Genomic DNA, 15,153 nt, shown 5'->3' on the forward strand with positions numbered 1-15,153 from the left:
CCTCTGTGGGCGGTCACAATTTTCATGGCTGTCAACTGTGTACTGTCTTTTAGCCACCTTGGGCCAGTACTGATGATTCATTCAAGTTTTAGTGCAACAACTGTGTCTATTTAGACATAAGAGTCTTCTGTTGCAAACGGCCTAAATCCAGATTCAAGTTCCAGAAAGGGCCTCTGTGGGTAATCACGAATTTCATGGCTGTCAAAAGTGTGCTGTCTGTTAGCCGCCCTGGCCCATTACTGATGATTAATTTGAGCTTCAGTGTAGCACCCGTGTCTACTTAAACATATTTAACATGGCAGGGGAAAGAAGGGAATGAAATGTGGGAAGATGGCATCATATACCCACATCTACTTGCTGGGCCAGAATGCAACAGGGCTCAGGGAACTGTGGAATAGGTTCCCACAATATACTGCAGAAGCACTTGGTTGAAGCTACTTGTGTGTGGCAGCAGTAAGTCAATTTTGTGGGGAGCATCTGGGAAGGTGAAAATGCTCAAAATCGAATGGATGAAACCAAGCATTAAGAAATCGATTTCATTTCATAGTACAGATGCCGCCAGAGAGCTGGAGTACCAGAGTCCTCGGCCATCACTTTAGCAGATCCTCACTAGTCCTTCTATATTGACACCTACTGGGTCAAGTGCAGCAGCAGCATCAAGTGAAGACAAGGCCCCAGCGATTCCTAATGCAGCTGTCTACCGAATTTGAAGATGACTTTTGAGCTTCTTCAGTGGTTTCCATCTGAGAATTCCAAATATTGTGAACTCAAAAATATCCCAGTGAGTTAGGTGAGTTTATCTGACTGACATACTGAGCCTGACACGTGACTTGCCCAAGATCCAGTATCTGACTTTATTTTTTTTTTTGCTGTGGTTTGGCCAAAATACCCTTCTTTTATTCGTCCCAACTTTACACCATCAGATTCTCACCTTTTCAATGTTATATCTAACTCTCTGATTCCTCTAGTAAAGACTCATCTCAAACCAAGCCTAATTTTGATTCTGTTCCCTTAAGAGTTTAATAGGTGACCAAGTCCTGAGCAGAAGTTGTTAGTAATTACAGCCTGTTGCTGACACATTTCTAACTGGATACTGTTTCTCAGTCACTGCCTCCCATAGTTTACTCTTTTTAACTCCCTAAATACAGGACAATTTGTCCCTTCTATGTTTTTAATTTTCACCCTTCACATCCTTAATTACAAAACAATGAAGAATTCAGAGTTCTGTATGCGCCCATTATATGGGTATGGAATGGATCATAAAATGGATTATAAGGTAAGATATTCATTAAAATTAATTCCATATTCATTAAAATCATTTAATTTGAAAAGATTTTTGTAGGTAAATGGATCTGAGGAACAGCTGAGAGATTAAGCATTTGCTAATATATTCATGCACAGGGGCCTCACACAATAACATAGGGCCTATTGGGTAGCTTATAGACTATCACAGAAATGTCAGACTTGAAAACAAATTATACATCCCCTTGATTAAAACAATATCCACTTTCAATACCTTGGATGTGCAGATTTTTAAAATACATAATTTTCATCCATAATAAAAATCTCATCTTTTATCAGGTTTCCATTAATAACACTTAAATAAGCCACCAACATGCCAACTGTACCATTTCTCTATGTTTTGTATGGATTTTTATTATTATTATTATTATTATTATTATTTTAGATGTTTTTAATTAAAAAGAATTGCACTCATGCCTCTCGGCACATTTCAGATTCAGATACTTCTGGGTTACTATTTAAAGATTGAATACTTTCACTTAGAATTCAGGCTTCCTATTCTCTCTCTTTCTCTTTCCTGAACTGGGTTGGGTTCCTGTCACATGGAGTTTTCGACATACTAATGTTATACATGAGGTATCTTATTTGGAAGAGCTTCCATCTCCTGTCTTCTTGACAGATTTCAGCGCCATTTGTGTCACTTCTTTCAAGTTCCATAATGTTGAGCGTGCAAGGCACTGTTTCTCTTACTTTGTTGCCCATAATAATAAAGAATGAGAATACATGTGCCCCGCTGATGTGGGCAGGGAGCTATCAGCAAAATAGTAAGCTGTTTAACTAGGATACTCTGGCCTAAACTAAACTCCCATAGCAGTGCAACAGGATTTGGAGCTAAGAACAGACTATATCTGCTCTCTCATTCTCATCCAGTCCACTCTAAGATCTCACAGCCAAACTTATCAAATTGCCTCCCCCAAGCCATAAAGTCATGCTGAATATGAATAGGAAATAGAGGAGCATTTTGATGTTTGTAATTAAGAATGTAAACCTAATGACGAGGAAGCATGAGGACCAACCTGCTGAATATATGCAGCATGACGCCTGGAGGGTATATAAAGCTGGCACCCACAAAAGATGAAAATAAGAACTTCAGGCTTCTTTCTGGTGAAGAAAATTGCCACACATGCATACTATCATGAGCAAGGGGGCTTCACTGAAGGGTAAGTTTCTTGCCATCGGCTTTTTTATTATTTTATTTCATTTTTGCTTCTTTAAAGTTATAGAGAATTTGGTACAGAATGAAGAAAAGGTGTTAGAGTGACAGGTCTGAAGACTGAATTCCTCTCTTTAGTCATAAAACAGATACAGCATAGCCAGCATCAGTGCAAGCTTCATCCACCTCCATACAGAGTCTATTCCCAGAGGTGAGTAGGTAGTTTGGTCCCTGTATCTATTCAGTCCTATATCTGTTGGCCTTGCTGATGGCTTGTCTTCACGTCTGGTGATTAGTGAAGATGTTGAAGGAAGAGTTTCTCCCATTCTCACAATTAATCCAACTACCTGAGAGTTGGATTTTCCACATCCCTGGGCAATGTAGTTATACCAATATAGGTCTTTACTGTAGATCTGGTTTCAGACTAACAAGATGTTTTGATAGGGCGGCTATATCTCCCTGTCCCAAATACAGGACAGGGAGATATGGGCAGGGGAGGGACAGCTTCTCCTGGCTGCACCAATCCCCAGGGAGTTGGCACCCCCCCCCACTCAGCCCTGGGGAAGAGGCAGCCGTGGATGCTCCCACCCCTATCCCAGCCCCCTAACTCCTAAATACAGGACAGTTTGTCCCTTTTAAAAAATAAGTCAGGATGCCTGTTTGGCCTCCCAAATACGTGACCGTCCCACTCAATACAGGACAGATGGTCACTTTGTGCTTTGATTAATGTCAATTATAATTGATTTAAGGGTGTGACATTGGCACACCCAGATTACCTAGTAGTACCCACAAAAATCACTGAGCAGCCATCAGAAATGATTTTCAGTCATAATCAATATTGTCCAGATCAAACTAGGGATTTACCAGTGAATAGCTCTGTAACTTAATCCCAGTCTCTTGAGCCATCTAGGCCTAAATGTTCCTTCACCATCTGATTCTTTCCCAGCACACTCGTCTATCAACCTTACTTTGAGTATACATTGCTTAGGACTGTGGTGTCCAAAGAGTTCTGAAGCAGTAGCAGCAACTGCTATAGCAAAACTACCCACGTTATTTTGAAAATATGTTTATTGTTCAAGCCAAGTAGCCACATGTGACTAGTCGCTAGCATGTTGGGCTCCAGAGGCTTAGGAGGTTAGTGTTACACTGCCTGTGTAGATGAAAGGACTTTTCTTGAGTTCAGAGCCAAAGTGAAACCTGCTGAACTATACCCAATTTCTTTACAAGACAATATAAAAAGTGGTCTTCAGTTTTATGAGGTACATTTTTGTTTGAATAAATACATTTGATAAATCAGTATATTTACCAGTCTTCTGGTGCATTTTACCTCGAGCTATGTGGGGATCGTAGACGTTCAACCAATGTATTAATTTATCAGGGTTTTTTTTTTTTTGGTTGGTTTTTTAAGATTTCACAATACTCCTGTACATATTTTATTTCTTGGGATAGAAAACAGATTCTGTGAAGTACACTATGGATTTTATTAGCTATAGGCTCTTTAGGGTTAAACACAAACTGCTAAGGAGCACAGCTGCTGGAAATCTTTAGAGGGAATTCCCAGAACAATCAAAATCTTTAAAGAGTGACCTAACTACTCTGCCTCAAAATTAATTTAAAAACTCCAAACATTTGCAAAGAAGAAAAGCACATCTGTGGAGGACAGGGAAAATAAAAACTTCTCCCAACTATCTACCTATGAAAATATAATTATGCATTTATATTTACAAAGGGGGGAAGGCTGATTTTTTTGCACTTATTGCAGAAAATTTTTGATAGTTTCTGTTATATAACACATTCTAAATCTGTGTATTTTATTTGTGGGGGTGGTTTACACCTGAACAGGAGTGCTGCTGGTGGTTCTGCTGGAATCTAACATGTTCCTGCCAAAGACAGCTGTGACCTCATTGCCAGTCTGTCCCAGTGGGTCCACTGGTTGTCAGGTCTCCCTTGGGGATCTTTTTGACCGTGCAGTTAAACTCTCACACTACATCCACTCCCTCTCCACGGAAATGTTCAACGAATTTGTAAGTACTCAGCCTTTCGTGAGTGAGAGCTCACAGAAACTGCAGTGCAGTACTGAAACACACCCATGCACACTAGCAGAGATTAGCAATATGAAATGGTTCAGGCTTGGAGAAAAAGGTTTACGAGGCTCTACGTCCACTACAGCATTCTCCCTTCCAGAGAGTAGAATGGAACTCAAGATTCCTGAGGGTTCATCTACACTTACAGGGAGATCGACTTTACGCACCTAGTCGGGCTGCATAAAAGTGAACTATCAGGGCTCAGCAGTCATCCCCTGTACAGCTCATTAGTGCAAGGAGTAAGGGAGGCTGATGGGGCAGCCAGATGAGTTGATTCCAGCTATGCAATTGTCATAGCTAGAATTACATATAAGGGATCGACTTTCAGGTCTAGTGCAGGCCTGCCCTTGGCCTCAGCACATCTCTGCTATCAGAATGTATCTGTGAAGCCCACTGGAAGGGTCATTCATCCCCCTCTAGCACAGGTCCACCTCAAAGTAACAACCTACAACTGCTACGCATTACCCCATTAGGCCCAGAGGCAGAGTTCTGTGTGGTGGAGCTAAAGGTTCTACCCTTGGTGATGAGTTAAATGGGTGTCAAAGTGCCACACAGATATTTTTTTGTTTTGTCTGCTTTTAAAAACACCTATGAAAATGCAGACAAAAAAAACCCTACCTTAAAGGAACATTAATGTTGAAAACTTGTGCATTCCAAAGATAAGAAATGCTAGAATAACTATTGCCAGTTCAGTGTCAATTCATCCCCCTTAGCATACGCTATGATTCTGCTTAAAGTATTGGTGAATGTCAGTATGCTATGGATTTTACCACACACAAGTGAATGAATATTTCCATCAATAATAATCTGAATTTATAGATAGGAAAAGAAAGAAAAATCCTACTTGAGAATGAATTAGAATTTGATTTAAAAATATTTATTTTGTATATTTTGATATGTGGTGCTGACAGTTCATGTCTTAACAGTTATAAAGCTTTAATCTTTTGAATCTTAGCGTCTATTGTAATTAAGTAATTATTTGTCTGACCCCCCCCGGCATCACCTGACCTACTCATTTCCCATGAGAAGATAACTAAAAATGCTTCATGATAACAATAGGCATTATCATTAAAATACACCTAAACAAAAACCATATTCTCCCACGCTTATTATGATGCAGTCTTTAATTTATATGATTACACACTTTTCCCCCCCAGAGGACAGGACCTTCAGTTTTCAACAAGCAACACGAAACATTTTCCTGGGCATAAGCAAACAATACCACGTCTCATTAAATTGATCCTTTTTTCAGAGAGACTGGATCTGGTCTGACTCAATACAAACATAGATATCAAAGACCTCAAATTACTTTATTCCATCAAGATGCAGTGATGGCTCCTTAGGCAGTATAAATTGGCATTTCTTCTTTGACGTCAATGGAACCACGCCAGTTTATACTAGCTGAAGAGTTGATTCTTGATTTTTATCTTCACTTGTTTAAAGTTGAAGGTCATATCCTTACCCTCTCTTATGTTGTAGGCTTTCAGTCACTGGCCTCTGATTTGAGGGCAAGCATATAAGGGTCTATATTTGAAAACTGTTAATAAAGCAGTTTGGGAGGGAAAGGAGGAAATACAAAAATTATCTTCAGTGACATAGACTGAACAAATTTACTTTTGGAAGGACATAGCTCCACGGTTATGAAGACCTAGAAACAAGCTGTAGGCTAATTATACCTGGAGAATTTGAGGAAACTGCCATTCCTAACAATATATTTAAACTTTGGAATTGTGAGGCAGAAGAAAAAGATATCCACATAGTTCATTCTGTGGACCAATTTATAAGAAGATTTTGCCTTGAATGCATCTCTCCCCACCCCACCCACACACCAGATCTTCAAATATCCTACTACTTGATTATCAAAATGATTTAAGTTTTCAAATCACCACAAAGAGTTGTAAATAAAATATAGGAACTATCATTCTAAATAGATCCTGTGCAGGAATCTAATCCAGAAAGTATTTTCCTTCCATAGTTTTAGGTCCTATCAACTCAAATTAATCTGATCCAAAATCACTTCTCTATATAGCGGCTGGGCAAGCACTGTACATACAGTGATGAAACCAGAGGAACAAATACCTACATAATATCCTTTGGAATAGCTGAGCTATAACTCATCTGTTTATTTTCTAATTTCATAAATGCACATTGTTGTTGATCCACAGGATGAGCGCTATGCTCAAGGCCGTGGGTTTATTACCAAGGCCATTAATGGCTGTCACACCTCCTCCCTAACCACTCCTGAAGACAAGGAGCAAGCTCAGCAGATTCACGTGAGTTCCATTTTTAACCTATATCAGAATGATAGGAGGAGAAAGAGGCAATAGGGAATTTACAGGAGGCTGGACCACAACTAGCTGAAAGAGACAAAATGGTTAATTCAAAATCAAACAGCCAGTAAAAGTTAAGTTGAAAATGGGCCATGAGTAAGAGACCCTAGGTTTAGACTGCAAATGCTTTGGAGAGGACAATGTGCATGGTTAGCCACCAAAAAGTTATATCAGAGTCTGATGTTTTACCCATTGCACCCTGGTTCCAGTTTTGCAATCACAAGAGCTTCCTTTTGGAATACTATGAAACAGAGTTATAAATTCCCTTAGTTTTAGCATGGGAGCAGATGCAGAATGTAAGTCCCAACTTTAAATGGCTTTTAGTGCAGCAGAATAGTTCGGAGCTCTCCCCAAAGAGCAAAAGCTTTTTGAGTTTCCACCTAACCCCAAGCAAGTTAAGTTTCCAGACAGAAGAACCTTCCCTGGAAGCAAAAATTCTCCAAAGGGGATAAGGAGCATGACAGGGCATGTTTACTATGTTCTATAGACACAGTAAAAATACTTTATAAAAGGTATTAAGTTGCCTACCACAGGGTGCATCTTCCATTCCATGCTCAGATTTATCTTTTGGGTCCCACCAGACTTCTAAACCTGTCTCATTAAAACTTGGCTAATTATCAAATTAAATGCAATTTCCTTCAGAGAGGCTAAACCTAATCATTCCTCTCTCCACAGTATACTGTGGAGATTAATTTTAGCAATAGTTTGTGCAATCAAGGCCATGTTATCCCGTGTTCAGATAACCAGAACACTTCGTCAACCGCCATCTGCCAGGCTCTTCAGCTAGTATAAACTGGAGCCAGTGGAACAAGCCCATTTGATTATCCGGCAACCCCCATTCTCCAGGGGTGCTGGATAATAAAACGTCAAACTGTATTTGGAGTATTCTATCACCATTTATCCAGTTCTTTTTTAAACACAGTGTTAACAATCACTGATTGTAGATACATGAATACATTACTCACAGAGGAGTAAACAGAACCATAGAGGCTATGGCTAAACTATAGCTGCTATTTCAGGATACAAATATATCCCAAAATAGCAACTCTGAGGCTAAAACCTGCAATCAATATAGCAGCCCTATTGTGAGTGTGGTAGTACAGTTCCAGTACTGCTCATTTTACGAGGGGTAGTGGAAACTTCGAAATAGCCACTTATTTCAAACATCAGTGCTGTCTAACTTCAAAATAAGTTAACAAAAAAAAAAAGAAATTACACAATTTGCAGTGCACAAATTACATAAGTTATTTCAAGTTATGGCTACAGTGTAGCCATAGCCACAGAGAAAACAAGTAATTTGCAAAAAGGCATGCTGCAAAGCAGTGCTAGAAATAAAATTGGGGTTTCTGAAGTCTCAGACAGCTGCTGTTATCTGAATATAATACTGCTTTTTCTTGTTGCTTTCTTGGTTTAATTGCATCTTCATAATGTTGATGAACAGCATGAAGACTTACTGAATTTAGTGCTGGGAGTACTGCGCTCCTGGAATGATCCCCTGCTCCATCTGGTCTCTGAAGTAAAAAGCATCAAAGAAGCTCCAGACACCATCCTCTGGAAGGCTGTGAAGATTGAGGAACAAAACAAGGATCTCCTAGAAGGAATGGAGAAAATAGTTGGACAGGTGAGCATTAGGTCTCTGATATCCTGAGGTCAAAGCTTCCTGGAAGCCACATAAAAAGGTAAGTTCTCTCTATTCAGTGCAGGAGAGTGATTCAGATGGAAGCAGAGAATTCTCAGGATTGATCTACTTTAACTCCAGTGACATTCTGTACATAAAGTGACCCCAAGCCACCTGAAGAATGGCATGGAATAGCTTAGCTTCCATCCCTCATGAACACAGCCCTACATCAGGGAAAGGTACAGGTGGAATAGAACCTGGGTCTGCTGGATTTGCACTGTAAAAGAAGCCTCCTGTCAACAGATGAGAGGATGGACTGTAATTGAGAATCTGATCCCCACGTTGCTCATCAAAGAAGCAATGCCTTTATTCCTTTTCTTTTGGCCACTCGGAAGCTATATGCTTTTGGCACTACAGTTTTGGTGTACCCATATTGTGGCAAAGCTCTGGCCATTACCCAAGGGTCCTGCACTTCTGGCAGATTAGTGTTCACCTCAGAAGCTTGCTGTGACCCAGAACACAGCCTCTTTCCCTGTGCTAGGAGCAAGGGTCACAGCCTACTGAGCCAGCCTCACCATAGAGCAGTCCGCAGTTTGGGGTGGAAACCTTTCCACAGTCCTGGTTTCCCCTCTCAGGAGGGAGCACCTGTAGTGGTGCTGGGAGAACACCAGGCCCACCCTCTACTCTGGGGTTCTGGTCCAGGGACCCTGAGGCAGGGGTGGGCAAGCCCCAGAAAGCAGTCTGGATCTGTACCATGGCTTGTTTGAATCTGGCCCCCTGAGGCTCGGGGCTCCCCTCTCCACCATCCAGCCCCTGGGGGACTGTGGAGATGGAGCCGTGAGCCTTGCAGGCTGGATCAGGCAAGCTGGGTCCAGCCCAGAGGCTCTCCCTGCTGGGGCCAGGAGGCAACAGCAGTGCTGCCACCACTCCTGCTCCCTCATCTCTAGTGGGGAGAACAGCAGCTCGCAGCTCCCTGGAGAGGCTTTTTTTCCTGCCTTTCCCAGGCACTGATCACCCGCTGCTCTGACAGGCCAAAACTCCAAACTAAATATTTAGGATGAAATTTCCCATGCTGGATGGCTGTCCCAGGCTGGATTTGTTTTGGAAAGTTTCAGGCAGGATGGTTTGGTCATTTCCAAGAATAGAGCTAGAGGAAAATATTTAGTTAACCTTCCTTTGAAAACCTCTAGTGGTCTCCTACTTTGGAGTAGCCGCTAGAGATCTGGCAGGTAGGTGGCTTTTGCCTGTACCTGAAGATCCTCCAAAACTTCTCCAAGAAATAAGCATTTGAAAATTTGCAGCTCATACCCGCACAAGAGAGACTTGCCTCTGCATCGCAGCTTAATTCCCCAAGCATTCCATCTACACTGCATATACCCCAGCCTGAGACTCCAGGGGCCTGAGATGGCCTTTCCCTGCAACTGCTACTCCTGGCTGCTCCAGGCTTTGATGACTCTGGATCCAGGCACCATAACTGAAAGCAGCGAGTCTCACTCTCCTGTGCTTTTAATGCTCTTAGTGCTTGTCCCAGGCTAAATGGAAGAAGGAGGTGCCTTAATCAAACATAGGCTGTGGGCACACTTGACCAAAACTTCGAAATGGCCATGCAAATGACCATTTTGAAGATTACTAATGAGGCGCTGAATTGACAAAAAAAAAAGAAATTACACAATTTGCATTGCACAAATTACATGAGTTATTTCAAGTTATCGTTACAGTGTTGAAGAATAAGGGGATTTTGAAAAGAGCGGGGTCCTTTCGAAAAGGATCCCCGTGTAGCCACGCCGAGCCGCGTGCTTTCAAAGTGCGGCAGCCAGAAGCGTCCTAATGCTAATGAGGTGCTGAATATTCAATTCAGCACCTCATTAGTAATCTTCAAAATGGTCATTTGCATAACCATTTCGAAGTTTTGGCCAAGTGTGGCCACAGCCATAGAGGGTACACCTACACTGCAGCAATCTTTTGAAAGAAGTCCTTCCAGAAGAGCTCTTCCAAAAGAACTTCTTTCAAAACAGAGCGTCCACACGCAAAAAAGCAGATCAAAAGAGTGGTCTGCTCTTTCCAAAGAGAGTGTCCACACAGCCCCCACTCTTTTGAAAAAATGGACCAGGGACAAAAAAATCAGGTGCCATGAGGACTGCTCTTTCAAAAAAATGGCCTGCAGAGCATCTACACACGTTTTCTTTCAATAGGTGGTGCTCTCCCTGAAATGGGAGTGGAAGGGCACTTTCGAAAGGAGCACCACACTCTTTCAATTTAATTTTGAAAGAATGCTTTTTGTGTGGAGACACTCTGCTCGGAATTTTGAAAGAGCCCCTTCTTTCAAAAAATATTTTGGAAGAACTTTTTAGGGTAGACATGGACAGAGAGGACAAGACCCAGAACTGGTGCAGCTTTGGGCGGGGGGGGTGGTAAACTGGGACAAGAACAATGGGGAAATGAAGACTTGGAGAGCATTTTGGGGAAAAGAACCATAACTGACAGTTTTGGAAAGAGAGTAGGATTGGCTGGGCAAGGATGCTAGCACTGGGGGTGAGGGAATGGATGGATGCTTAGCTTGGATGTGGAGCCACAGAGGAAGACTGACTAGGAGCCACAGCAGACAGGGATGACTGGAAGACCTGGAGGGAGAGAGAGAAATTGGATGAGGATTCAAGAGTGGCGAACTGGGACTGGAATAAAAAGTCTGAATAATGGAGACTGGTACTGGCTACATGAGGAGAAATGAGACTTAGGCTAGAAAGGAAAAAGCAGATGTAGTCAAGGGTGGGGAAAACAGGCAGGTGACTTTGGAGCCACATCTCTCCAAAGCCTGGAAGAGAATTCAAGATCCCTGAATCAAATCATTCCTCCTGAAGCTGACCATTCTTATTGTAACCAAATATCTGTGAAATCCTCTGGAAGAGTGTCTCATCCCCTTATAGTTCTAGTTCACACAGAGGATGACAACCTACTACTGTCATCGTTCACTCCATTGGCTCGAGTGTCGCGGTCTGTGCAGGGAATCTAAAGATTTCAACTTTGAAAATCTCCCAGGTGGGTGTACATATGATGTCACATGAGAGAACTTCTGCTTTACCAGTTTGTTCCTAAAAACCTAGGAAGTTACGTCCCAAAAAACTGCATTAAAAGGACATTACTAAGGTTTTAAAATCAAGCATGGAAAAGTTAGGAAATGGAAGCCTGTGAAACCTTAATTCAGCCCCCTTATGTCTGCATTTTTACCCAGTCTTTACTTTCATGACCACATATTTTTTCCACAGGATGCCTGCCTCATTCTGTGCATACTTTGTACCTGTTCTTGGAGTGAACCTGGGTTGGGTAAAGAAAGAGACTGTTGTCTGCCTTATTTAGGATAGAAGTAGGAAGGTCTGTAGTGATTGAGGCAGTGGGTTGCAGAGACAAAAAACAACAGTCCCATGCTTAAGACAGCATCCTTGTGGATAGCATTCAGCTATTTCTGCCATTTTCATAGAGGTCCTGTGTGATGCTGGGCATGTCACTTCAACCAGACTGTCTGGAAGTTTGTCACTGATGGGCTGTGTCTACACTTGCATTCCTCCGTCGAAAGAGGAATGCAAATGAGGGAAATATGGCCTTAATCTCTCAGTTTGGAGCAACCTGATGTTGTTTAGAAGCAATTAAACCAGGAGGTCTCTGCAGCCATATTCAGGTAAAAAGCCTGCAGGAAGGGGCCTTAGATAACAGTGGAAATCAAATGATGCTAGAATTGTCTTCTTACATATTCTCTCAGTCACTTTATTTAGGAACAGATTTAAAGAACAGGTTGGTGTCAAATCCTAATTTCTTGTCCACTGGCAAGACTACTGTAATGTGGCCAGTGGTATGCCCACACACAGACAGCCATAGGCAGTCTTGGTTTGTAGTTGTTTCGCTCTGGTTTCACTGTCGGGGGCAGAGCAGGGGAAAGAGAACAAATAAGTCAGCTTCACAAGTGGTAATAGGAACACGTGATCTTCCTGATATTAGGGATAGTTTTGCTTGACAAGAGAAAATGGTTGAAAGCCTGTTCCAAATGAGAGGTTAACCAATCTTTATTTTAGAGGCTCACCAACTACATGTCTTTACACGTAACCTACTATCAAATTTCACTGTATCACTTTTGGTTTCCCCCTGAGGTTGTATGGGCCACTCAGTATTTGCTTCGTAGAACAGAATATTTCTGAGGGGAGGGATAGCTCACTGGTTTGAGCATTGCCCTGGTAAACCCAGGATTAGGAGCTCAATCCTTGAGGAGGCCATTTAGAGACTGGGGCAAATAGATGTCAGGGATGGTGCTTGGTCCTGCCAAGAAGGCAGAGGACTGGACTAGACAACCTCCCAATGTCCGTTCCAGTTCTAGGAGATGCATATCTCCAATTATTATTATTTATATCTAATATAAAGATGCACTCTTGATGGACTCCTGAGGCTGTCCTTAGCAAATTCATTGTCTCAGAGAAGGGCTGAAATAATACTGGTGGGGTTCAGGGGGAGGGAGAGAGGCATGTAAAGAAATTATAGTATCGTAGCATACTAGAACTGAAAGGGGTCCCAAGAGGTCATCAAATCTAGTCCTCTAGCCTCATGGCAGGACCAAGCACCATCTACTTCATCTCTGTTAGATATTTATCCAGCCAGTTCTTAAATATCTCCAATAATGGAGATTCTACAACCACTCTGACAGTTAGGAAAATTTTCCTAATGCCCAACCTAAACGTTTGATGCTGCAATTTAAGTCTATTGCTTAATCTGAAAAGCAGATCCACCCACCTGCCATTGACAGCTCTGCACCTGAGGAAGGAAGTAGCTTGTTGTGAAACCAAATTCCATCAAGTAGGACAGCATGTAAGCACTGTATATCCTGTAGGGGAGCAAACTTTTAATGAAAGACTGATAGCAATGTTGGACAGATATCGATAAAAATATAATTTAGCATTATTTTGACATACAGATTTAAAATGTTCATGCATTGGGATGTGTCAGGCCTGCAAGACCTTTGGGACCATAATATAAATCAGAGTTGTAAAAGTTTTAATGGTTGAGTAGGCAACACACCCAAGATGAGCATTACTTGGCTCTTTGGTGCTCTACTTAGAACTCTCGTCTGATTCTCTAGCTTCTGTTGCTTAGTCTACTAGGGCTGTCAATGAAAAACTGTCATGTTGTTTCATTTTGATTAGGTTCATCCCGGTGAAATAGAAAATGAAGTCTATTCCAGGTGGTCAGGTCTCCCATCCCTGCAAATGGCAGATGAAGACTCCCGTCTCTTCGCCTTTTACAATCTGCTGCACTGTCTGCGTAGGGATTCCCACAAAATTGACAACTACCTGAAGCTGCTGAAGTGTCGCCTTATCCATGATAGCAACTGTTAAATATTCAGTAAGCCTCTCCCTTGCAGAAATGATATTACTAAATCATTTATAAGGCTCTTCTTGTTGCTTTTCCATTTTTTTGTTGCAAACTTTCTGAGAAATTACATCGTGCTGTATGAAGACCACCAATAACTTTTATGCATGTTTACATGGTTTCTGTCTGCAACCAAGAATGCTGTTTCATCTCAGTGTTTAAAAACTTTTTGTAAAAGTCACATACTGTACTAACACACTTTGCTGTTTAAATCTCTCTGCACCTGGTATCTCAGTGATAACCAAATCACGCAAATACCAATAAAAATATGCTTAAAACCAAATGCATAAATATCTAAGTAGAATCCATGCAGGAAAAATAGTTGCTGCGCCTTAAATCTTTAGCAACTGGAGCTTTGAATCTCTGTCTTTAGTTACTGATGCACTATATGGGCTGCCCTAATTCTCTCCTCTCACACTCCACCTCTAAAATTATAAGGATGTCATCAGGCCTGCTGACATCAGGGACAAAGGGGGGTAACTGCCTTGAGGCCTGGCAATTCACACAGGTCCAGGGCTTCCAGCTGCCACCACTGTTGCTACTACAGTAGGTAGCAGTGGCAGTCAGACCACCGGGACCTTTAAATTTGCTGTCAGAGCCCAGCGCGGTGTGCTCCAGGCTGTGTTGAAAGACTGGTGGGCGAACCCCAGCTCCAGCCCTCTCACATCTACCTAAGGCCCCACCCATTCCAGGACCAAGGATATGCCCCCCGCCTCCTCCCAGCTTTGCCTAGGGGCCCACTGGACATCATCTGGAGGATTAATCTCAGCACTGGCAAGCAAGGTGGTCCTCCATTACAATCCTAATTCTCCCACTTCCCAAATATTACTTACTAAATCCTGGCAACATCACTAAGATATAAGGATTCAGCATTACCTGCACGAAACAAATAGAGAAGCAGAAGCGAAGAAAAGTTAAGGGACAAACTGTCTCCACTAATTCTGGGTGCATCACAATTTTGGGACACCCAACTTAAGCGACTGAGGTTGAGTACCCAAAAATTGAGTCACCTAATATTATTAGGACCATTTGAAAATTTGCATAACCATTTTGAAGTTTTGAGCCAGTATGGACACAGCCTAGGAGTCTTTCCACATGCATTGGTACTGGAAAATTTTCCCTTTTAGTACCCATAGGGGAGTGCCACTGGCAACCCATGGAGTGGTACTTCTGTGGTGCAGTATGAGAGGTACCACGTGCTCCACACACCCTCAGTTTCTTCAGTCCCACTCCATGTCCCAGTTCCATTCACAAAGG

At 42.0% G+C, this 15,153-nt stretch overlaps 1 protein-coding gene across 1 annotated transcript; it reads left to right on the forward strand.

The window, feature by feature from the left end:
• The first annotated feature begins 2,425 nt into the window (after positions 1-2,425).
• On the forward strand, positions 2,426-13,862 carry PRL (prolactin). Its single transcript, XM_074985889.1, has 5 exons — positions 2,426-2,462; positions 4,298-4,479; positions 6,705-6,812; positions 8,311-8,490; positions 13,671-13,862. Exons 1-5 carry the CDS (start codon positions 2,426-2,428, stop codon positions 13,860-13,862), a joined length of 699 nt encoding a protein of 232 aa, XP_074841990.1.
• Positions 13,863-15,153: the final 1,291 nt, after the last annotated feature.

Source organism: Carettochelys insculpta, chromosome 2 (assembly GCF_033958435.1).
Source record: "Carettochelys insculpta isolate YL-2023 chromosome 2, ASM3395843v1, whole genome shotgun sequence".
In the NCBI taxonomy this organism is placed as follows: domain Eukaryota; kingdom Metazoa; phylum Chordata; order Testudines; family Carettochelyidae; genus Carettochelys; species Carettochelys insculpta.